Genomic DNA, 23890 nt, shown 5'->3' with positions numbered 1-23890 from the left:
TCCCACCTCTACCTACCGTTGCACCAAGTAATCGGAGAGCATAGACAAAATTTGGTTTACTGACTAGTGTTCCGTGGTGAATCTGTCGGTAATTTAGAACACGTAGCTGCCAGAGGAGAAATTTGAAAGGTTTAACGGTCTTTCTGGTGATTGGAAGTCGTAAAAAAATTGTACAGACGTTTATGAGAATATCGGCTGAATTTGAACGCGGACGGCACACTTGTGCATCGAAAATGGTGCGTACCAAGAAGGAAGCGCTGACGCCGCGACATAGACCACCATTAGCGACTCGCAACAAAGCCATTTCCAAGGTGCTGTCTCGACCCGTTTCTTCGGCCGTGCCCGCTCCTACGGCAGCGAATATAAGGGTCGTGGTCAGGGTGCGTCCTCCGAACAACAAAGAACAAGGCGACAATTGCAGAAATGTAGTGAAAGTGGTTGACGAACAGATGCTTATATTCGATCCGAAGGAGGACGACCAGCCTTTCTTTTACCACGGCGTGCAGCAGAGGGGCCGAGATTTGAACAAGAGAGCCAACAAAGATTTAACGTTCGTGTTTGATAAAGTTTATAACAATATGTCTACAAACATGGAGGTGTTCCAAAGCACCACTCAAACTCTAATTGGCACCCTAATGGACGGATACAACTGCTCGGTGTTCGCGTACGGCGCCACGGGCGCCGGGAAAACCTTCACTATGATCGGCAGCGCCGATTCCCCAGGCATCACTTACCTAACGATGAAAGAACTATTCAAATGCAAGGACACGCTGAGCGCCGAGCGCGAATTCGAGCTGATGCTCACTTATATCGAGGTGTACAACGAACTCGTAAAGGATTTGCTGAATCCTGGGCCGCCGCTGAACCTCCGCGAGGACAGCAAATACGGGGTGATGATTCCCGGCGTCAAAGGTTACAAAATTACGAGCCCCGAAGAGTTGTTCGCCTTGCTGGAGCAAGGCAATCATCGAAGGACCCAGCATCCGACCGACGCGAACGCGGAGAGTAGCCGATCTCACGCCGTTTTCCAGGTGTACATTCAGATGACCATAAAAACCACAAGAGAAGTGAGACGTGCCAAGTTGAGCATGATCGATTTAGCCGGTAGCGAGAGGGGCTCCGCCACGGGATTTGTCGGCGCCCGATTCAAGGAAGGGGCCAACATCAACAAATCTCTACTCGCCCTCGGCAACTGCATCAACAATTTGGCGGACGGGCATCGCCACATACCCTACCGGGACTCCAAGCTGACGAGGCTGCTGAAAGACAGCCTGGGTGGTAACTGTCACACCATCATGATCGCTAACGTGTCTCCGTCGTCGATGAGCTTCGATGACACTTATAACACCCTCAAGTAAGTATTGAATTTGCGGCCCTATGTTACCTTTAAAATTTTAAAAAATGTGTGTGTGTCTTTTTTCGAAAAACTGAAAAACCAAAACCTATAGAGAAGTGAGGCAATTTTTGCATTAGGAAAAGGCCCCTAGTAGTGGAAATTGTTGTTTTTCTCTCGCAGCCAAAAAAGTACGTATAAAGTGATGTACTTTAAAAAAATGTTTTTGTATTTATTTATTAATTTAATAATTATTAATTATTTATTATTTAACTCCCCAATGAGAACCGCATCTTTATCCTAACCTAAAATATGTATATTTACCTCTACCTAAAATTAGTTTAAGTAGTCATTTGTGTGCAATATCTAGTTGTGTAAATAAGTTTCCAAAACTCCACCCTAGGTCATCTAGCATAAAAATACCATACCTACACATCGACTGTCTCTTGCAGCCAATAGTCCCTTCGTTTTGACTGTAAAAATTTATAATAAATTTCCTATCGAACTGAGGGAGATAACTAGTCAAACAAAATTCAAATGCACTCTTAAAGACAAATTGCTACTCGTCGCCTATCACAATATTTTCTTTCTTGTGTTACCTTTTAATACGTATTCGTTGTTTGTTATTGTTTATATATATTTGTTATTTATCTAACAGTATTACTTATTATTATTAATTAACTAATTATACTAAGATAATTTTATACTTTTACATTATGCTGACAATATCCAACACCTTGTAAATGAAGTCTTATGGAAATAAAGCTATCTTTATCTTTAAGCGTCACTCGAACACGCCGTTTTTCGGAGATATTTCCCACGCTTTGAATTTTGACGTTTGTCAATACTGACGGTCATGTCGGTGCCTGTATTCGTGTGGTTTTGCGAAAATGTACCAAAAAACTAACGGTCGTAGAAAAAGTGTAGTATGCAACACGTTCGGTAAACTTTTTAAGTCACTCCGCTCGTGAGTCAAATGCCGTTTACCGAATTTGTTGCCTAATATACTATTTTGGATGAAATAATAAAAAACGTAAATGGAATACAGTGGTGGAAATCATAACAGGAAGAGCCAGAAATTGCGAAACAGCTACCGATAATAAAACAGTTCCTTAGTATCAGTAGCACTTTTGGTTTGGTACAGTCAGATATAAGGAACAGTATCGGGATAGAAAAAGGGGGATAATTAGTATTTTTGTTCAAACTATACAACTAAAATGCAGATGCATACAGTGTATGTTATTATATTATTTGTCTTTTTTTTTTATTAAAGAGTCGTGTTTTACTTTTTATTTGCGAAGTTGTGGTTTTTGTGTTGGTTTCAATAAAAAAATATTTAAAAAATAGGGGCTTAATTTAAATGATGATTTTAAATTAAAAAAAAAAATCACGTGATTTGATTTTGATCAAAATCAGCCACATAATAAATAACCTTATGTATGTGTTTTGGGAATCGCCTCAGCGCAAAAATCGTTAATTTATGTAGTCTTCGCTCTTGCTCTTTTTCCATTTTTGTTTTTGTTAATGGGATTTTTCATTTGTTTTCTGGCGTTTTTGTAAACTCACCGATCTTTTTGCGGCCTCGCCTTCCCTGTAGGTATGCGACCCGCGCAAAAAAGATCAAATCGACCATCAAACGGAACGTGGTGAACGTCGACATGCACTTCGACCAGTACATAAAACTCGTCGAAGACCTGCAGACCGAGAACGCGAGCCTCAAAGCGGAAATCGCTGCGCTCAAAAGCGATCTCGATCGGGTCGCGTCGCAACTGTCCGATGGCGCACGTCCACAAGAGGAGGGGCCGCCGACGCCACCGCCCCCTTCCGATTTGCTGCCTCAAATCGAACTGCTCTTCGACGAGAAGAAGCAGATACTGGAACGCGAGTACCAAATGCGAAGCTCCGAGCTCGGCATGTCGCTGCGCAGGTAAGGGAAACGGGAACACCGCAAATAGTCTCGCCTTGCAAGGGATCTCGATGTAGCAGACGATCAAATATTGTAGATAATTGTAATTTGACAGTCGATATCTAAGATAAGTGTAATCCGAATACGAATTAGGTAAACGGTGCTTGTTTTAAAGATACAGGACGTACATCGTTTGCTAAATCCGCATAGGACATATGAATTCCTATGCATACGATCAATTGTTGTTTCCAAAAAAATATATATATTTATTTAGGACCTTAAAAATTACCAAGAAAGTTCATCCCTTCTTTAAGATTAATACACCATTCTCTTCAAATTTCCTGATGCTTGGTATTTTGTTTCTGTGCTTCTGAGATATCCGTTTGCAGTAACTCGAATATACATATATTTATTAACCTTTAAACCTAAAAAAGGTTGAATAATGTTATAAAATACGACGTTTTTTCACTAAACATTCAAAATGCCTTTTTTGTTAGCTACTATAAAATATGAAATCAATTTTTTCTACTCCCGTCTCAGCCACTTCGGACATTATCGGGATTTTACCGCACGGATTTGGGAGCAATCGGATGTTTTCGGAGATATTTCCCACGCTTTGAATTTTGACGTTTGTCAATTCTGACGGCCATGTCAGCGAATGTATTCTTGTTGTTTTGCAAAAATGTACCCAAAAACCCACGGTCGTAGAAAAAGTATAGTATGCCACACGTGCCACAACTCATCATTTGCTACCGTCTCAGGGAAACCGCGGTAGTTCAAACGTACCGCGCGCCGTAAAACGACGTGCTCTTTTTGCTTCAAGGAAACTGAAAGAGGAAACGAACCGTCGACTGAGCGACTTGCACGTCATCAGTCCCGAGAAGGACGAGGCGCACCGGCGCCTGACCCGCGTCGTCGAGCGCTTCGTCAAGAAGGAGGACGCCACCAAGAACGAGCTCGCGCTTATCCAGACGGCGAAGCGGGAAGTGGACGACAAGATCCAGGCCTACCTCGACGAGCATCCCGAGCTGAGCGCTCTCGTCGCCACCGCCAACCTAGAGATCGCCAGCGTAGATTATAAGTACAAGGTAAGCTAGCGGCGACGCCGCAACGAAGCGACCTTTATCCGACGTCGCCCGCTTTCTCGCAGTGGGAGCTGAGCCAAAAGGAGACGAAGATCCTGTGGGACGAGCACCGGAACAAGGACGCTCTCCTCGAGAAAATTTCGAGCCTGGTGAAACCGATGTACCTCAATTTGCTCGGCCGCGGCGACATCCCCAAAGCTTTCGTCGCCGAGTACGACAACCTGCTGCTCGATTTCCAAGGCAGGAAGAACATGTGCTGGGGCGACGTCGAGTCGGAGGAAGTCGCCGCCGTCGAGGGCGCCGCGCCGGGCGTCAAACGAAAGATAGGCGAGCAGCAGGGTGGCAGTAACGCCTCTCTCGACTCGACCTACTCGACGATGCCGACGGTGCCGAACAGCAGCCCCGCGGGCAAGCAGCGCGCGCCTCTCAAGACGGTCGGGGTGCACCAGCTCGTCGCGAAAGGTGGGGAGTACTTGGGCGCGGCATTTTTCGAAGTGTTGGGGGGCCTGTTCGGGGACGTGGTCGCGAGCAAAGCGAACGAACATTAAAGTTTAAGCCACGGAGGGGGTTTGTTTTCTTCTTACGCTGCTTTTTTTTTTGTTTTCGTCAGGGTTAAAGGTCGGGACTTCCAAGCGGATCGCGCACGCCACGTCGCCACGCAAGTACCCTCACGTGTCGCCGAAGATGAGGGAGAACAGGGCGCTGCCGGCGACGAGACGGCCGCCCATCGGTAGGCTCGAGACGGCCAAGACCACCTTCGTAACGAAAAGTAAGTCGGAGCGCGCGAACTGTCCTGAACGGCGATTTCGACAAGTAGTTCGAACGTCCCGGAAAAAATTCGGAGATGAAAAGCCCACGAGTAGTTCGGATGTACCGGCGTCGAAAAAAAAGTCTGTTCTCTGTAACAGACGCGCTTGATTTTTTTTCGAATCGAGCGGTTCCACGTGGGTGGTTGAAGTTTTGCCCCCGCCGCCGAAAATGGCCGTGCCGTCCAACGTCGGCGGCCATTTTTTCTTGGCGGCTTTTGGAAAATCGCCGTGAAGCCCGGCCAAGTTCGATCTCCGGTCTCTCTTGAAAAATTAATTAAAACGATTTTTTTTTTGGGTTCGCGAAAAATGTACTCTTCTCGGACGCTGTGCGGTCGAGGTAATTCTTTAATTGAAAGCCCCGCGGGACTCGAAATCTCGACCTTTCATACGATACCGTTTCGCTAAAAATGCGCAAGATATATCGGGCGTAAACACGAAAATTGTGAAAAGTATTACAGTACCCTGTGGAAATTTTTTGGAAAAATGAAAAATGTCTTGATTCAACTATTAGCCGTGACGCCGAATCGAAAATGGCAACGACCCGGTCGGTACTAGACGTGGTAGAAAAAAAATCTGTTCTCTGTAACGGACGGTCAATCGCGTATAACTTGCGAGCGGTTCCAAGTGGGGGGGTTGAAATTTTGCTCTTTTTCGCGGCTCCGCTTTCCGCGGAAGGCCGCCGAAAATGCTAACGTCGGCGGCCATCTTTTTTGGCGTTTTCTCGAAAAGCGCGACGAAGCGCTAAAAATTTTTCGGACGGGACCGGTCGAGGATGGCAGCCAAAAAAAAATCCGGAAATATCTTTAAAAATAAATTAAAAAGATCTTTTTGAGTTCAAGAAAATTTACGTTTCTCAAAAACTGTTTAAAAATGTGCAAGGTATATCGAGCGTAAAAATGAAAATTGCCTTGATTAAATGATTTCCCGTAACGCTGAATCGAAAATGGCAGAACGGTCGGTACGAAAACGGCGTCGAAAAAAAAGTCTGTTCTCTGTAACGAAGGACGGAATTTTTCGAATCGCCTGCAACTTCCGAGCGGTACCACGTGGGGTGTTGAAATTTTGCTCCTTTTCACTGCTCCGCTCGGCGGCCATCTTTTCTTGGCGATTTTTTAAATGAAATGAAAATGAATTAAAACGATTTTTTTGAGTTCACGAAACCGTTTCGTCGGAGTTGAAAAAGAATATGGTCTTGAGTAAACTATTGGCCATAATGGCGAATCTAAAATATTAAAAAACGGGGTGGGGTCATCCACACATCGGGTATTGTTTCCAGGTCAAACGAAGGCGCCGCTAGAAAGACCAGTGTTCCGTTGATAAACGACTACTCAACGCGGTGCAGCAACGACTCGTAAATATTTCATTTGTGTTTCGTTTTACTCAAAAAAAGCCTTTTGTATATTATATGCGCGATTTATTTGATATATATATATATATTTTTATATGTTTGATTTTTAAAGTTTACAAGAATAAAGTCTGATTACTTCCGCTTTTATATATCAGCCATGTACAGTATTCGCAATATCTATTATTAAATTAAATTCGTAAAACCACTCACCAAGAAAGTTTATTTAAACAATTTCACAACCCCGCTCGCTCGTAAAGAGCCAACGCCCTCGACACCGTCTGTTCGAGGTCGTCCAAGTTTGAACGGGCCCTCACTACCGGCGTCAGACGCGCCCGGTCTAAAATCACCAAAAATCCGATAACCAAAACCGCAAAAATCACGGCCGCCCCGACCATGGTCGTCTGCAACACGTACGACGGCATCATCGGGCCGCCCAAGGACGCTGCCGTCACTATCTCGCAGTGGTGATGAGCTCCGTGATAGGCCATCCTGCCGATTCTGATGACTCGATCGTTCACGCCTGCTTCGATCTCTGTGTTCGCATTCTGTGTTCGACGCTAAAAAATATTCGAAACCGTCATTTTTCCACTCCGTCTGGTTTATATATTTGGCTTGGCACGGTACGCGATCCTTTTGTCGTGAGGGAGGCCATTTGCCGCGTAGTGAGTCCATTGTGGCGGTACAACGCCAATTGAGTTAATAAAATAGGCCGGAAAGAACACATAAACGTTAACTGTTAAGCTCTTTATAAATCATCGCAATTTGCGTCAATCCGTCCGTCGTAACGGGCAACGAACCCGCGCGTCAAAAGAAGAAGAAAGCAAACAAAACCAAAACCGTTTTGTCGTTCGTAACACAATGAGCGGTCTGAATTTGCAACGGATAACGGACTTGGATATTGCGTGTCAAACTATGGCGTTCGATTTCCTCGGCAAAATATTAGCGCGGAGGCTGGACGACGGCACCGTCTTAAGAGGCCGAATAGTCGAGACGGAATGTTACCCGGGCGGCGAAGATAAGGCTTCGCATTCGCACAACGGCAGGCGCACGCCTTCCAACGAACCCATGTACATGGCCGCTGGTACCAGTTACGTGTACATGACTTATGGGATGTACCATTGCTTCAATATATCGAGCAAGGAACCGGGAGCGGCCGTGCTATTGCGCGCTTTGGAGCCTGTAGAAGGCCTCGACGTAATGCAGAGGCTTCGCAAAGGTTGCCTGGCTTAACCACTCTGTATAAGTGAATATATCTATGTCCCTTTGCAGATAGAAAGAAAAAACTCGACGATAGGCAGCTGAAAGTGGACGAATTGTGCAACGGACCATCCAAGCTTTGCATTTCGCTAAACATAACAAAAATTGAATGTAACAAACTAGATTTGACCCAAAGCGATACTCTGTGGTTAGAGCATGATCCGGAGTTCAGTGCCCGCAATATTCAAGTTGTTAAAACGTCCCGGATCGGAATCGCTTCCGCAGGAGAGGAGTGGTCGAAGAAGCCGTTAAGATTTTATATTTTGGGCAACCCGAGTGTTAGCAAACGTGACAAAAACTTGGAAACCAAACTCAACTCGGTTGATTTTTCGGACTAATCCGGTTTCGTTGTTTTGTTTATTAAACCTGTGATATTGTTTTAGTTGATTTTGTATTAATAAATTTTCGAAATAAGCTCGTTGTCATTAATTAATCGCACCAATAAGCAGTCAAGCAACATCATGGGCGAGTGTCCTTCGGTTAATATTTCAACGGAGCAAATAGCAAAGAAGAACTCTTCTTTAAGTATTATTCACTTACCAATCGCTTTTTTGCCCGTGAAATGGCGCTGTCGTCGATCCTTTTCTCTTGGATACATTTTGTTGAACATGGTGAGTCGTTTATTATTTTCGCGTTTATCTCGTCCATCGGATTATAAAATAACAAAATAAGAATGCGGCGCGGTGTTATAGCAATTGAGTGTCATGCGTAGGTTAATATTTTCGTTGCTTTTTGCAGGGTATCGACATAAATCACAAATACGACCGAAAGGTTAGACGTACGGAACCCAAAAGTCAAGATGTATATTTACGTCTTTTGGTCAAGGTATGCCGGGATTTTACCGCATTAACTACGATGGTGAATTAACGTGTTTTAGTTGTACCGCTATTTGGCTCGCCGTACAGGGGCCAAGTTCAACAAAATCGTCCTAAAAAGGTTATTCATGAGCAAGATTAACAGGCCTCCGATTTCGTTGTCTAAAGTTGTGAGGCTTATGAAGAAACCCGGCCGGGACGGACTTACTGCCGTCATTGTAGGCACGGTTACGGACGACACTAGAATCTACGAGGTGCCGAAATTATCGATTTGCGCCTTAAGAGTGACCGAAAAGGCTCGGGCAAGGATTCTGAAAGCTGGTGAGTGATTGAGGTTTTTCCGTGTATGTTGCCAATTGTCGCTATATGATGAAGCTAAATACAGATTCTTAACGAGAAAATGCTGTTTTTAATTGAGGACGTAATTCTGACACATTTTTGCTGAAGTTTCAGTTTGCCCAATAATTTTGTTTGCCGTAAAGTCCATTCGCTTCGTTGTAGGTGGGGAAGTAATAACTTTCGATCAGTTGGCTCTCAGGGCCCCTACTGGTTCGAAAACTGTTCTTCTGCAAGGCAGGAGAAACGCCAGAGAGGCGGTCAAGCACTTCGGTCCCGCTCCCGGTGTGCCGCACAGCCACACCAAGCCTTTGGTTAGATCGAAGGGCCGTAAATTCGAGCGTGCTCGCGGTCGCAGGCGCTCTTGCGGTTACAAGAAGTAGACCGTTTTTATATTTTTTAATTATATGACATAATGGTTCATAATTAAATCAATAAAACCTTGAACACGCCCATTTTTCTTTTATTTCTCGCGTTATTCCTGTGAATAGAAGGAACGGGTTAAGGTCTGTGAACGTCCGTTATCTATGGTCGTGGTAGTTCAAATGTCTCGGCGTGACGTGGTTTTTCAAACATTTGTTTTTTTAAAAAGGCGTGAGTGTTGACGTGTCTTACAATATTGCGACTCGTTTTCCGATACAAACATTAACGCGGAATGGCTTCGAACACGAAAGTGAATGTAAAGGAACGTTTTTCCGACGGCGAAATCGATCTGAGTATGTCAGATTTGGACGATGTTCCTGTCAAAGAAATCGTAAGTACGAACCGCCGGGACGCGGACGCGCGTTTAGTTAAAGATCGCAGTGGTTTTGTAGGCGGCCCTGAGAAAAACGACGAGCTTGGATTTGTCCAACAACAGGCTCACCAAATTGCCGGTGAGAAGGCGGGACGCGTGCGTTATTTCAATTTCTTAACCTCAATGTTTTAGGACAGTTTTACGGTGCTCATCAATCTAACAAAACTCGATTTGAGCAAAAACGAGCTGAAGGAATTGCCAGAAGACTTCGGCAAATTAACGAAACTGAAGCACTTGGACCTGTACAGAAACAATCTCGAGCGATTGCCTTTGAGCTTTGGGGAATTGAAAGATTTGCGATTTCTGGATTTGAAAGACAACCCTTTGGTGTCGGCGATAGCGAAAATTGCGGGCCCTTGCGTGGACCATAAAGGCTGCTTGAACTGCGCCAAGGACATTGTAGCGTTTTACCGTAAGCTCCAGAAGCAGCTGGAAGGCGAGGTAGAAATGAGGAAAAAAACGCGTCAGAAGCAAATTGAACAGGACCAGCATAAAAAGCAGGAAGAGAAAAAGAATAAGGCGAAGCAGAAACAGAAGGAAAAGCAGAAAGTGTTGAATAATGAAGTGAAAAAGAGCGTCAACTCGAAAAAAGCGTCGAAAAAGACCAAGAAAGTGGCCGACGCTGTTAGCTCTAGTAGACCCCTTTGGCGTCTGATAAAAGCAATTATATTTCTGCTTGGGGTGGCCGGGTCTGCTCTGTTTGTGTTTACGTCGGTTAAATATGAGCCTGTCAGATGGGTTGTGCCCTTCTGCTCCGAGTATTATTACGCCATTTTAAGTAAATTCCCGTCGGAATACAGGGTCTACGGCAAATCACTGGCGAACGCCACTAGCCAATTTCACGACAAAACTGGGGAGTTTGTGCTTCTGCTCGCCGATCGGGTGGGTTCGAGCGAGTTATATCGACATGTCTTAAACAGAATCAAAGAGATTTTTAGTAGTTTTGTGAAATAAATGTTTTTTTTTTTAATAAAACGCTGTGATTAAGGGTTTTTTTGTTACTAGAGACACATTTGCGCTGGTATTTACTGTTTCCTTACCGAAGTAACAGTTATCATTTTGAAAAGACGCAGACATAAGAAGCTAACCTCTAAAATGAGATAAACAAAAATCGTATCTGCGGATAATCGTTATGGAAAGCCCCGAGATCTGGGACTTTAAAGAACCCGACCATTTTTTCCAAATTCACGAACACGCAAAGATCCCGCTCGAAAAAACGAAAAGGTTTCCGTTCGCTCACTTAGTAACGGTGGTGCTTCCCGACACGTCGAAAGTGAGCTCTGACCTAACGGAAATTCTTTCGAAAGACCGCGACTATTATAAAATTTTAAATTTTCGCCCGTCCGAGATACTGAAAAACGGGTTGTTCTTGAATAATTTCGTCAGGAACGGTGAGTTGGGATTATTGTCCGTGGGTACGCGGATCGATTGTGATAACTGCTTGGCTATTACTCCAACCGGAGTACTCACTTTAGTGCTCACAAAGAGGACCTACCAAGAGGTGGGTCTTCAAGGTAGAGTGTCGCACTTTACCAAGAAATTGGGCGATCCCTACATAGTATGTATTGATTTAAAAGACGGGGCCTTGGTATCGGGAAAATCGAATTACAAGAAGCTGCAAACCGTTTTGGATAGGTTTCCGAGTTTTGACGTTATTGTATCGTGGTGCCCGCCCGACGACGAAATATGCCCGTCATCAGTAGCAAAATTTTTAGTAGACCGCGGGTACAAAGTCAAATTGTGTACGCCAAAATTTGGGAGGCACGTCACTGTCTCAAATCAAACCCCGCTTATCAAACCTCTGGACGAGAGGAAAGAAAATGGCGTTTTAGAATTTGTCGAATGGTTGGGCATGGTTTCTCTGGAAGCCGACTTGGACGGTGATGTAGAAAGTTACATAAATACTTATGAATGTCCAGAACCGAATGTAGACGCGGGTCTGACCCAAGTGCTACAGTGGCGGGGCCTCTTTTTGCCTCGGCACGTCGAAACCCTATTGGTCGCTTTGCAAAATTTAAACTCCACAAATCCAAAGCTCTGGGTGACATTATACGTGCAGGGATTTTCAGATTCGCCCGTCGGATGGAATTATGAGGAACAGCAGCATTTCATAAGCGGCGACAGCGGATATTTGATGACGTTCTGTGATTTAAAATGTTTGCTTTGTACGTTCGGTTGCTCCAAGAAGAGATTAAAATAGACACGCATCTTGGTGTTTTATTTCGTTAATCATAGAATGCGGAGAGTATTTCCTATTGAATTGGCAAGGAAACTGGTTTTAACGCGAGGTTTCATTGACTTTTTTTTCACAAAATCTGATGGCTTACTTTGATTTAAAATGTTTGGTAGTCTGACTCTCCAAATCATTAAAATAGAGATGGCGGCGTTTTATAATGGATTCCTTTGAGATATAAGTGAAATGCCCAGGGTATTTTCAATTGATTAGGCAACGCCGTGACGTCAAAAATTGTTTTCAACGCAAAATAAGATTCCAGCAACCTCTCTTGCACTGAAACTCAAAACTAACCTCTAATGTTATCCGTGGAGTATTGCGCAGAATATTTTAATGTAGCCCTTGCCGAAACACATTTAATAAGCACCAACATATAATACAGTGAAAGTATGCGCTAAAACAGTCGAAGTAAACTAAATCACAACAAACAGCGAATTGAAATAAATATAGAAGTCGGCACACACTTTATGTACACTTTAAGCGCTCCCGACGCTGCTCTTGCTTTCCCGCAGGCTGGCGGACCGGCGTCTCTTCGCCTCTTGCTTCTTCTGCTTGGTTTCCTTCTGCCTCTGCGCCAAAAGCTTCTTGTAAGCGTTCATCTCTTCCTTTCGCTTCAAGCAGCGTTTCTTCTTCAACGCGAGCCTGTGGCGTTTGCGTTGCAACACCTCGGGCGTGATCAATCTCTGCACCTTCGGCGCCTTGAACCGCGGCTTCTTCTGCTCCTTACCTTCTTTAGGCGGCAGCGGTCTCTTGACCACGTACTGTCTCACGTCGTCCTGTTTCGTCAGGTTAAACAGCTTGCGGATTTTGTTCGCTCGCTTTGGGCCCAACCGTCTAGGTATATTGGTATCCGTGAGCCCCGGTATGTCGCAGTTGCCCTTCCTCACGATAACGAGCGACAACACGCTCAAGTTGGCGTCGACGATGCAACCGCGGACCGATTTTCGCCTACGTTCTCCGTCCCTACGTGGTCGGAAACACGAATGACCCGCCGATAGCAACAGACGCACCCTACCGTTGGTCAACACGCCCTGTTTCATCGGGAAACCCTGCTTGTCGTTGCCGCCGGTTATTTTGAACACGTAGCCCCTCCACTCGTAGCCGAGCGGATCGCCCGAGATCTCGGATCCCATCCTTTTGTCGAAAAAGATCCGGATTTTGTGGTCGTCGACTATCTCGAACAGTTTCTGGCATCCCGTCGCCGGGAACGATATGTTCAGCTTCATGTCTGCGACGCGGGTGTAGATTACGAATATTAACGCGACATTTTCTCGCGACGCCGTACTTTTTGAACCGGTCGGCGTCGAAACAAATTATCGATCGAGACGCCGACGTTTTGTTGGTTGCCTGACCGTGCTGTCGTCTGCGGTTAAATCTGAACGCACGACGTAGTCGGCGTCCAGCCAATACTTATGAAGCAATTGTGAAAAAAAAATTGCGAAGGTCTATCCAACGTGAGCAAGGCCGGGATTTAATACCTCGTTTATAATGATCTTGCGGCTTTTAACAACCGACATGGCCGCTGACAGATGGCGAATAGTTTGGCGGCCGCATTTTTGTTATGTCATTGCATAAGTTTTTTCTTAAGTCTAATTAAGAAGAATGTAGGTTAAGTCAATACCTTCCATTCATTAAAAAAATAAATAAGAAAACGTGCAGTCAAACGGAGCTACTTTGACACGTTATATAACGTCCTCATTTATTAACCTAACGTTGTGATATAAATTAGATTATAACAACAAACAAAAAAAAACTAAAAATGTACTCCTCCAACCGTACTCACACAATAGAAACAGTGTCTATATGTTTGATATTTAACAAACTGGAAAATAGACTTACACAAATATTTACATGTCAATTTATTAGACAGAATTCCCTACATTTTTAGATACTCTTAAATAGCTGGGAAGGATGTTTGGAAGTGTACAAGAAAGCAATTAAACTGAAAATTTTAATTTTTACTAGAACAAGTATAAGAAATACCCCTTGTCAATTATTGTCTATAGGAGGTGCCGTAAAAATGCCGCAACCAAACATCGTCGAACTGTCAGCGGCCATGTTGTTTGTTGAAAGCCGCAAGGTCTTATGGGTCTATGCCAGAATTTATCATTAGAGCTGAAATTGGTTAAAAAAGACATTTTGAACCTTCTCATAAAAATTTTGTTCCTGTACTGTCAGCATAGGCAGGACCTCTATTTGTCTAGTAACTATATGGTCGCAGCATCAAAGAAAAGAAGGTTTTTTTTGTTAAAACACTTTTATTAAAGGCACTTTATACTGGTCGTTAAAAAAATAAATGAAACATTTTAATTGCCTTACAGTTTTAAAATTAAACAAGAACTGAAGAAAACATCCTAACCTAATTTTTTTTAATTACTTAGTACTTGTAAGATTAGAATCTGATATCAACATAAAGTAAAAGAAGGGAAAATTAAAAAAATAATAAAAACAAAAAAAATGTTCGTAGTGTTCCGTTTAACGGTACTTCCCTAATATTTTAATGTTCCATATATTTTCGTTTTTAGAGATAAAAAATAAATACGTTATTTGCCCTAATGGTTGGGTTTGATCAAATGATTGTATACTGCCATCAGTGTGTGTTGAATTTATTAATTTTTAATATGTATAGGGTTAATAGCAATAGACATTAAATTGCAAAACAATAATAAAAGTAGTATTTAACATATACCGTTCATAATAAAATGATATTTAACCATCGAAATCAATCACAATCGTTCTCCGATAACAATATTTCAAGAAAGTCCCTGCTAGTGAACGTGCATCGCGCGACAGATTCAGTTTAAATTTGGCGCCGTGACAAGAACTAGTCGCCGCGTTCCGATTGGTCGGCACCGTTGGAAAATAAACCTATGCACGTTTTGTCGGTTGCCTAACCGTACCATGGTCTGCGGACGAACGTGCCGACATTTTTTTGACCGGTCCCGGTTCGGGATGACGTCGTACCGCGACGCTTGTTCTTCCCGCGACCGAACGTCGCGGCGCGCCGTCCAGTATCCATCGCCGACGGTCGACGCTCGCAGGCGACGTCGCGGAATTGGAAAAAGCGCCGTTTATTCGATGTTTTCGCGTACGTTTTTAATCTTCGACGCTTACAGAACGACGAACATACAAGATGAAGTTTATTAGAGGTCAGTTGTTTTTTTTTTTGCGTCATACCCAGACCCCCGATTTTTCGGAAAATTTGTGCGGCGATTGCGTTGAATGGGCTGTTTTTTTTTTCGAACGCCTCCTCGACGTGATGTAAGCGCGTCTGTTTCTATTTTTATTTTTACCTCGGAGGTCACGACTAATGTAATGTTCCGGCCGCGTCTTCCTGTGTTCGTCTATCGGGTCTTATCGACGTTAAAAAGACACGCGATTCGTCTAATATGACCTTTGTGACTCTCCAAAGTCAGATTTTACGTCAGTTCATGAACTAAAAAACTTGTTTTAAAGACATTTCCGAGAATAATTTCCATGATACCACCTCAATATTATTTATTTCTAAACGCACTACCCTACCCTACAGCGATGTGCGCATGCGTGTTAAATATCTCTCGATCAACTGAGCACAATAACAAACAACATAGCCTATAAAAATAGAACTGTGTGTTTGCGTCGGACTTATTCCTGTTTTTGCGAACGGTGCACCGAAATGAAGAAGCAAATTAGATGAGAATGGCGAATTGTTGTTCTCTGTTCCATATAAACAGCAACTTCTTCTACTTTTAGTGTGCTGCCAACATGATTATGGCGCGATTTTACCGCCAAAATATGAATTTGAAGAAATTCTTACCTTTGTACATTTTGTACATAAGTTTTACGTAACGTATGTAACAGGATTGCTTTCGAAAAATCGTCGGTGGGCGGGGCAAATTGGGAGAGTGTAGCGCGGACCAGATTTAATTTCAGAAAGAAGCCAATTCGGGGATTTTGTCCGCGAGGGACAAAAGGAGACCAGTTTTCAGTTTTTTGCAAATTACCGACACACATTTTCACATTTTATCGATTTTCACTTTATGGTTTTCTTCCGCAACCATAAGAAATAAAAAAAATTATTAATTTTAGGGCAATTTTTCAAAGAAACTTCCGCGTGCTGCTTTTTATAAAACTTCTGGTTTTCTCCTGCGTCTGTTTTGTGTTGAGTCCATCTAGCTAACGTTTCGCCAATCATTCTGTAGGCAGGAGGAATCCAGAAGTTTTATAAAAAGTGATTTTAGGGAAAGATTGAGATGATATTCAATTGAACCATTTTACTATGATCACTTCATGATAGTATTAATACCGTGTTATGATTTTTTAAAATAAACATCGACACCAAAACCTTTTAGCAAAAAATATATTTCCAAATAAGAGAATCTAAATGGTTTAACCAGCTTATTGTCATCAAAAGTAACCGTATAATTATAAACTTTACGCGGATTCAAATGTGACTTTAACAAGGACTAAAATGCAAAAAAATATCTAAAACCGTTAACTCCTTGAGCAACATTCAAAATGCGGCGCTATGAGCGTGCAAACTACAACAAATACGATCTCCAATTTAACATAAACGTCGTTTCTTTTTCTTGATCTATGCTAGTGACACGCTGCTGTTTGTTCTTTGACGCAAGCGCGGCGTACGGCGAGAATCTCGCCTGTCAATTCGGCGTCACGGAACATAGAAACCGCTCCGCGTCACAGAGTAAACAATTTCGCGCGAGTTAATTGGGACATTCCGGTCCGAAATAGCGAGATATGTGCCGCGATGGGCTCCGAATCGTAGATTTACATCGACTATTTTTAGACGCTGCGCTCGAAATAGCCGATGCGCCCATTAAAACCGCCGAAAGAGCAAAAAAAAAGCGCCCGAAAACAAAAACCGTTGGCACCACAACAAATCGTGTGCCCCCGACCTCCCGACTCAGGTGCAAGGTAGGGGGTCACGTCGTATACGAGGAACGATAGAAAAATCGCTCGATATCTACGAATTTCTTCGTTCTAGCCGTCCCGAACCCCGACAAATTGCCTCCCAGGTTCCGCGACGACGCGTCGCAGTGCGTGACGTTTGCGGCAAACTCGAACGCCATCCTCAAGGCCGAACTGCACGATCTGCCCGAAGGAACGGAATTTTCTTGGTAAGTGACGCGCGGCCGTGACGTCAGGCGATACTTCCGCGGCGACCACAGATGACTTCTTCTTCGTACGTTTCACAAACAGATGGGCGATTTCTATGATCATTCGCTCAACCATAGATAAGAGGGGCTTGGGCGCGAGAGAAAAGCTGGGCCGTCGGGCGTGTTACTGTGGTATCGTAGCGAAATAACGATACTTTCGATTCGAAATTATAATTAACCGGGCGCGCTCTCTGGCCGGATTTAAATATAAATATGATTCTGTTTTCAGTTATCTTTAAAAATAAGTCGCAAGGTCCCGGGGCCTCATACGCTTCGGTCAGGCCGGAGTACGAACCGGTTATTGCGCGATTTTCCCTTAAAAAAACCAATAAGGGAATTGTAGAGTATTATATAAAGTAAAGGAAGTGGGAGAATGTAACGGTGGGAGACAGAAGACATTTAGGAAAAAAAAGATGGCAAATAATCACGACCAAAATTATTTTATTCCTCTTTGAATTGGATTTGATTGATTTGAACTACTGGAAGCGAAGTTCTTATTGTAGGGAAAAAATGCAAAAGGAAAAAAACCCTTTGGTAATATATCTATACAATTTATCGTGGTTTTGGAGTTTTCGGCCATTTTTCCGAAATATGCCGCAAAACCTAAACACGTACATACATATCAAAAAAATGGGTAAGTTGTCTATCCTGCTACAGATAACGACGGGAATTGGAGATGTCTGCGACTTGGGTTTTTTATGTTTGGTTGGTTGACGTCTCAAAGGGATAAAATAATTCTTGCTGTGGAAATGATACGTTTTAAAATTTTAGCATGGACGTAATGTGGTCATAGATGGCAGAATTGCTAGTTGGTGCACCCATAGTAATTTTTCGTGCCTTGTTGCGAAATTTTTCCCTATAACAAACGTTTTTTTTTTAATCACTGCAGCTGTTACTGTTGTATAAGTAAAAAATATATTAAAAAGAACACACAATCGGCTATTACGTAACCAAATTTTAATAAAGGCAAAATAAATGTATTTTCCATATCAACATACTTGTGTAAAAATTTGTTTTCATATTAGTTTATTGACTTGCAACTTGCATTATGAAAAATTATGCGCCGGTTAATAGATTCTTGACGTCGGTGGATGCGCGGGCCCGTCCGCGGAATCCGGCCAGTAGCGGTCGGTCGTGGGCGGCGTCGCGACGGCGACGCCCGCCTTTTTTACCGTTTTTCCCAGTCGTCGGGAAGGCTCGCGCGAGAAACAACGCCGCGATTATCCGCGACGCGCGCACCCCGCCGTTTCGAGATTCTAGTTTACTGTTTTCGATAAATCAAGGCGGCTCGCGCGCGCTCGTGACGTATGCGCGCCGTCAACGTCCACGGCACGCTAGACGTCGCTCTTGCGCGACCCTTTCGGAAGTTTCTCCAATAAGAAAACAGCGTCGGTGCGGAAAAGAACCTATAACAACTCAACGAGGTCGATGGGTCAGAAAGTCAGCAGTTGCTGCAGGTGTTCTTCCTCGAAGGGTCGGCACTTGGCCTGCTGCGAGAATTCCTCACAGGGGTACGGACGCTCGTGTTTTTTTTTTTTGACGCTTTGCCAGCGATGTAAAAATAGACGCCGCGAATCGAACCAAGATGCATCGATTTGTCATTTTCGCCAGTGAATGAGTTTCGCAATTCGCCAAACTATCTACGCGTCACTCGAATCTGTTCTCTGTAACCAATCGCAAACTTCTAACTGGGCAACCTAGACGGCTATATACTTTATCGGTTAGAAGCAACAAATTATTGATTCTTCAACACCAAGCACCTCCGCAACAATACAGTCAAAGCTGCGAGAGGCGCTATCGGTTTTGACGTCATCATAACAATTGGGAACCTTTTTTTTTTTCATTCAACAAAACTGGAACTGTTTTAGGATGTTTACTTGGTTGTTCTAGGTTTATATGAGACGACAACGTGTACGGTCTGTTCATAGATATAAGAAATTGACCAATTGCTTTTGAATGGGATTATCCAAGGGTTGTCATTAACATACAATGCAACAAGATTATTACCTAAAATTTCGGAATTAAAATTCAGGTAAAATTGTGGTTCGTCATAGAAAATAATTTAATGTCTACCTTTGTTTAATATTCTTTGGTTTGGTGTACTGCTTAGTTTTTAATTTTTTTTTTTTCAAAATTCGAAATTGCTGACGTTTCGCCAATCATACTGTTGGCTTCTTCAGAGCTTGACTTAAACTGGTTCAGGATCAACAATCAACATTCAACAGGATGATTGGCGAAACGTCAGCAATTTCGCAGGAGGAATCCAGAAGTGTTGTAAAAAGCATTACTTAGTTTTTGTTTATTAGTAATCATTCTTATTTCGTGTGTAATACAGCGTGTGTTGAATTATGTGCGAATTGTGCAAAATATGTGTGAACAGACTTTACCCTTATTATTATTATTAGTTGCTCATTTACATTTATTAGTGTTCCGAGTCGTAGCTCTATTCTAAAGGCTTTATTGGACGCGTTTGCGAGATCTTTCGTTACTAATTCCAGTTCCAACAAAATTGAAATTGCCTCTTTACGATATTTGTCTATTTCATGCCATTTTTTATTTTTCGATGTATTCGTTGTATAACAAACAGCGGCTTCAGAATATAAGTTACTCTTGAGGGCTCTTCCGTGAATGAATTTGGAGTTTTACTGGGTCTCAGGTGTTATTATGCTCCAATACTTTTTATAAGATGATATTTATGGGTTCTCAATCATCAGGTGTGTAAAAAACTGAAATTTTTCCGCAATGGTTTATATATAGCGCGTTGGACTAGCAATTATAGCACTTTTTGTGGACATTATAACAACCCTATAAGGAGTCCTCGGTTATTATACCTTATTATTCCCATATTTATAATTATCAACAAACTAGAGGAAGTTGCATTGTTTAAACTTTGGGATCTCCAAGACCGTGCAGTATAAATAAACAAAGGGCAAGGGCATTTTAAATTATCGATGTCGTGTGACGTCATTGGCGTTTAAGCGCTTTTTTTTGTGCATTTGAATTAGGTAGAAGTAACCGCTTCCTGTGGTAAAACCGCAATAATGCGAGATAATTGTTGCATCAGGGTGGTTCGGTGGTCTGTGGTGTTCATATTCTATGGTCTTGAGAGGTTAGAATGTGGGCCTCTCGGCCTGGTATCTCACGCGCTTATGTCCGAACCTCATGACGCAGATTAAATAAAGGAGTTCTCTTTTATTATAAAAAGCCTCCAATACGACAATAATGAAAATAGCTTAACAAAAATTAAAAGATGTCGGCGCATAAAACGCCTATTCTCGACCGCGGAAATGCGTGTGTCGTAGTTTCGTCTAAATTTAGATCAGTCTAACCCGCTTTTCGAGGAAATCGGGCCAAACGTTAAGCCATCTTGCCCGTTAACCGTTTAGCGAAAAGATATCGACAGATCGGGTGGGCCGTGCTCGTCCAAAAACAATCGAAAACGTTGATCGATAGGGAAGATGGAAAACGGCCAACGGTCACGCAATAAGTCCTCACTTTTTCTTCGGGTTAATTCGTAAACCGACGTTGGATCCTATTTGGGCTATTTTCGCAACATAACCTCTCTAGTTTTGCCGTTAATGAGCACTTTGCGGCACTCTAAGGCACAGCTGGTGCTAACAAACATTTGTTGCCATAGATCATTCAAGATATCTTCTTCCACTTCACTGTCTGTTCAAAGGAAGTCAACACTCTATATAACTGTCAATTTAAATCCATTCCATCTAAAGTTGGCATCATTTAATGTCATTATTTTATCCAGTAAGAAGATTTTTTATTAATATTAACAAAACCTTCACTTCGCATTAAGGCAAGGCGCTGAAAATGTATATACACGAAAACATTGTAGTCGACCATCCAATCGAGTGTTTTCGGTAGATTTTAGGCACTAGCATAAACAATTATTATTTTTGGTTAGTTTCGTTTCTGTAATTATTGGAACTGCGCTGCCATCTGTAGAGCGGTAGGCGGTTTGTGGTTAGTTAAAATTCTGTAATTTCAGAAATTTGCAATTGCTTCTTTGAAATTACGTCCAGGGTTCACTTGCGATGGTAAAATTAACAAACGGCCGAATTTACTTATCGACTGCTACATTTGTGTAATAAATATATGTATGGTTTAGAAGAAAACAAAAATAAATCTTATATTAAGAAAGATGTATGAATTCAAACTGAAATTAAATCAAAAAGGTATTTACATTTAGATAGCTATAGTTGTTCATGTTTATGGCTCATTTCATTCACTTCCAAAATTGATATTGACGAGGTCAAAATTCTAGGTTAAAGGTTGGCAAAAAAACGAAAATTTTATAACGTACTTGGGAATTGAAGTGGGGATTCCATTAGGGACACCTATTATGTCAATTTTAACAAAATAGTATAAAACAAATATAATTATAAAAACAAAATTTTAATTTTTTCCTTTGTTTTTATAATATCGAATATTTAAATTATTTTTTAAAAGACTTAATGTAATCATGCTCGACTACAAAGCTTAATCACTCCTTGGAAAAAGAAGCTATCAAGCCGAACGAAACATTAAACCATAAAAAAAACAAGGCTTTAAAGGTTTGACAATGTAAATTTTGTATTCTTAACACTAAAGTGCAGAGGATCTTTTAAATTTAAATCGAAAAAAAAAATTATGAAGCACATATTTGAAACACTCTGTAAAATGTACTATATAAGAATAGAACTAACTTTATTAAGTGCGTTATATTATTTATTTATTATATTATTTATTTATTTGAATATACCTATTTTATCCAAGGAAGAAACTGTTGCAAAGGCTGGTAAAAAAAATGGCTAGATTATAAGCCCTTGTCATTTAATTTAGAGGAAACCTAATTCATTAGACGAAAGCTGTTGCTCCAGATTTGCACAGAATAATTGTTTATAATTTTGACTGCCGCTATGACACGAATTGTAAATGCGATCTTTACATAAATTCCACCAAAAAGTTAAAATTCTTCTGGGTAATTTTTGATCAGAACCTTAAATGGGATGACCAAGTCACTGTGAAAATTCGCAAGTTAATCCTAAATTTTTGTATATTACGTGAAAGTTTGTCAAACAGTTCCCTTATTAGGATATATAAATCGTTACTAGAATCAATTTTATCTTATGTGCTGTAGCGGAAAATATTATTCAAAAACAGAGTATATCCTTCTAAAGAATTCTTTACTGAAGCAAAAGCACTTAGTATCAACAAAATATACAATAAAACGGTTATCAGACTATTAAATCAGCAATTCAGTAAAAACCAGATTTATACCATGCCAATACCGATGGTAAAATTTACTTCAGTGTCGATGAGTCTGCTGTTTGCAGCCCCTAGAATGTATAACGCCCTTTCAGTGTATTTACAAAATAGGGAATATACAAAAATTAAGAGGATTGTTGACTCCTGGTTGTTTAGTGTGGACTATGACATTCGGGAAGTGATAAATTAGCTGTGAAGAAAATTAAAATTACCTAATTGCTGAAATAAATATTATTATTATTTGGCCGCTGCCCGCTTAAATCTCAACAACAACACAATAGAATATTTAAAAAACAATAAAACGAAATGTCCAGAATCCCAAAAATCAGGTGTCTACAGGTTGAAATGCGGATCTTGTCCTAAAATTTATATTGGACAAACGGGTAGATCCTTCAAGAAACGCATTAACGAACATAAAAGAGCGTTTAAAAACAATAGTCTAGATTCTAATTATGCTACACACTTAAACACAGAAAAACAGATTTTTGACGACAATTTTCATATTTTGCATACAGCCAGAAAGGGTAGAAAATTAAATTTATTGGAAGCCATGGAGATGAACAAAATGAGACATTCAAATGTATTGCTTAACGATCAATTTTCACAACAACATTAATTAAGGTTTTATTGAAATTTGTCGGTATATATAGCAGCAGGTAGTTTGTAAATATTACATTTGATAAAGACACGGTGTTGTCGAAACAATTGTCATGTCAAAATATATAATTTCGTGAAAATCTGAACTTTTAGTCCTTACTTACGAGAGTGCGACACCACTTCTATTTGAATTCTGTAAACTATGCTTTCGTTTGAGCGTCGAGGGTCGGAAAAGGATAAAAAAATGTTGTTCGCTCGTTTGCAGCTCGAAAGATGGCGCGCCGTTCGGTACGGACGCGCGCAGGCGCCTCGAAGTCGCTGGCAACGCGGTCCAGCTGGCCTTGGACAACGTCCAAAAGGCAGACGCGGCGATCTACAGGTGAGCCGGCGTCATGTTCCTCGATGCTCCGTCTCCATCGCGGCGTTTTTGCAGGATAACCGCGCGAGCGCCGTCCGGGACGGCGTCTAGGGACGTCGAGTTGCGCGTGCGCGCGATATCCGACGGCGACGACGACGAACCGCCCGCCTTCGTCAGGCGACTGAACGACCTGTCGGTGAAAGTCGGCACAAGGACCAGGTTTCTGGTGGAGATCAGGAGCGGTTTCGATGTTACGGTGAGCGTCAGTTAGAGTGAATTTCAAAATCGCGATTGCTATTGTCCGGCCGAGGCGATCAATGGGTGTCTTCGTCTTCCAGCAGTGGCGTGTTTCTGTCATGGATTCTCTTTTGCGCAGGCGTCTTTTATAGTGCTCTATAATATTTTGAAGTTGATTTTTTTAACGTCATCGTGCAAGTTGTATTGGGTTATTTATTATATTTTGACATTCATCTACATGTCAATTCAATTCAAGTCAATTCTGACGGTCATGTCAGTGAATGTATTCGTGTTGTTTTGCGAAAATGTACTCAGAAAAAGAAAAAGTATAGTATGCAACACGTTGGGTAAACTTTTTAACTCAC

The 23890-nt window shown here is 42.0% G+C and overlaps 6 protein-coding genes across 6 annotated transcripts; 5 read left to right on the top strand and 1 right to left on the bottom strand.

Moving 5' to 3' along the window:
* The first annotated feature begins 13 nt into the window (after positions 1-13).
* On the top strand, positions 14-6706 carry LOC132707118 (kinesin-like protein KIF18A). Its single transcript, XM_060678813.1, has 6 exons — positions 14-1354; positions 2931-3260; positions 4063-4327; positions 4390-4786; positions 4935-5093; positions 6410-6706. Exons 1-6 carry the CDS (start codon positions 183-185, stop codon positions 6448-6450), a joined length of 2364 nt encoding a protein of 787 aa, XP_060534796.1. The 5' UTR covers positions 14-182; the 3' UTR covers positions 6451-6706.
* A 496-nt stretch (positions 6707-7202) lies between these two features.
* On the top strand, positions 7203-8281 carry LOC132707123 (DNA-3-methyladenine glycosylase-like). The gene is made up of 2 exons (XM_060678819.1): positions 7203-7697; positions 7751-8281. Exons 1-2 carry the CDS (start codon positions 7340-7342, stop codon positions 8074-8076), a joined length of 684 nt encoding a protein of 227 aa, XP_060534802.1. The 5' UTR covers positions 7203-7339; the 3' UTR covers positions 8077-8281.
* A 9-nt stretch (positions 8282-8290) lies between these two features.
* LOC132707124 (large ribosomal subunit protein eL18) lies at positions 8291-9342 on the top strand. Its single transcript, XM_060678820.1, has 4 exons — positions 8291-8349; positions 8477-8563; positions 8616-8874; positions 9055-9342. The coding sequence occupies exons 1-4, from the start codon at positions 8347-8349 to the stop codon at positions 9270-9272; spliced, it is 567 nt and encodes a 188-aa protein (XP_060534803.1). The 5' UTR covers positions 8291-8346; the 3' UTR covers positions 9273-9342.
* Positions 9343-9417: 75 nt separating this feature from the next.
* Positions 9418-10692, top strand: LOC132707121 (leucine-rich repeat-containing protein 59-like). The gene is made up of 3 exons (XM_060678817.1): positions 9418-9643; positions 9705-9764; positions 9818-10692. The coding sequence occupies exons 1-3, from the start codon at positions 9545-9547 to the stop codon at positions 10637-10639; spliced, it is 981 nt and encodes a 326-aa protein (XP_060534800.1). The 5' UTR covers positions 9418-9544; the 3' UTR covers positions 10640-10692.
* Positions 10693-10765: 73 nt separating this feature from the next.
* On the top strand, positions 10766-11886 carry LOC132707120 (ribonuclease P protein subunit p40-like). The gene has a single exon (XM_060678816.1). The coding sequence runs from the start codon at positions 10818-10820 to the stop codon at positions 11883-11885; it is 1068 nt and encodes a 355-aa protein (XP_060534799.1). The 5' UTR covers positions 10766-10817; the 3' UTR covers position 11886.
* A 351-nt stretch (positions 11887-12237) lies between these two features.
* Positions 12238-13256, bottom strand: LOC132707122 (small ribosomal subunit protein eS6-like). The gene has a single exon (XM_060678818.1). It carries the CDS (start codon positions 13142-13144, stop codon positions 12395-12397), a length of 750 nt encoding a protein of 249 aa, XP_060534801.1. The 5' UTR covers positions 13145-13256; the 3' UTR covers positions 12238-12394.
* Positions 13257-23890: the final 10634 nt, after the last annotated feature.

This window comes from Cylas formicarius, unplaced genomic scaffold, assembly GCF_029955315.1.
Source record: "Cylas formicarius isolate icCylForm1 unplaced genomic scaffold, icCylForm1.1 PGA_scaffold_9__14_contigs__length_23061073, whole genome shotgun sequence".
In the NCBI taxonomy this organism is placed as follows: Eukaryota; Metazoa; Arthropoda; class Insecta; order Coleoptera; family Brentidae; genus Cylas; species Cylas formicarius.
Note: the sequence above shows the minus strand (reverse complement) of the source record. Positions and strands in the feature narration are given on the sequence as shown.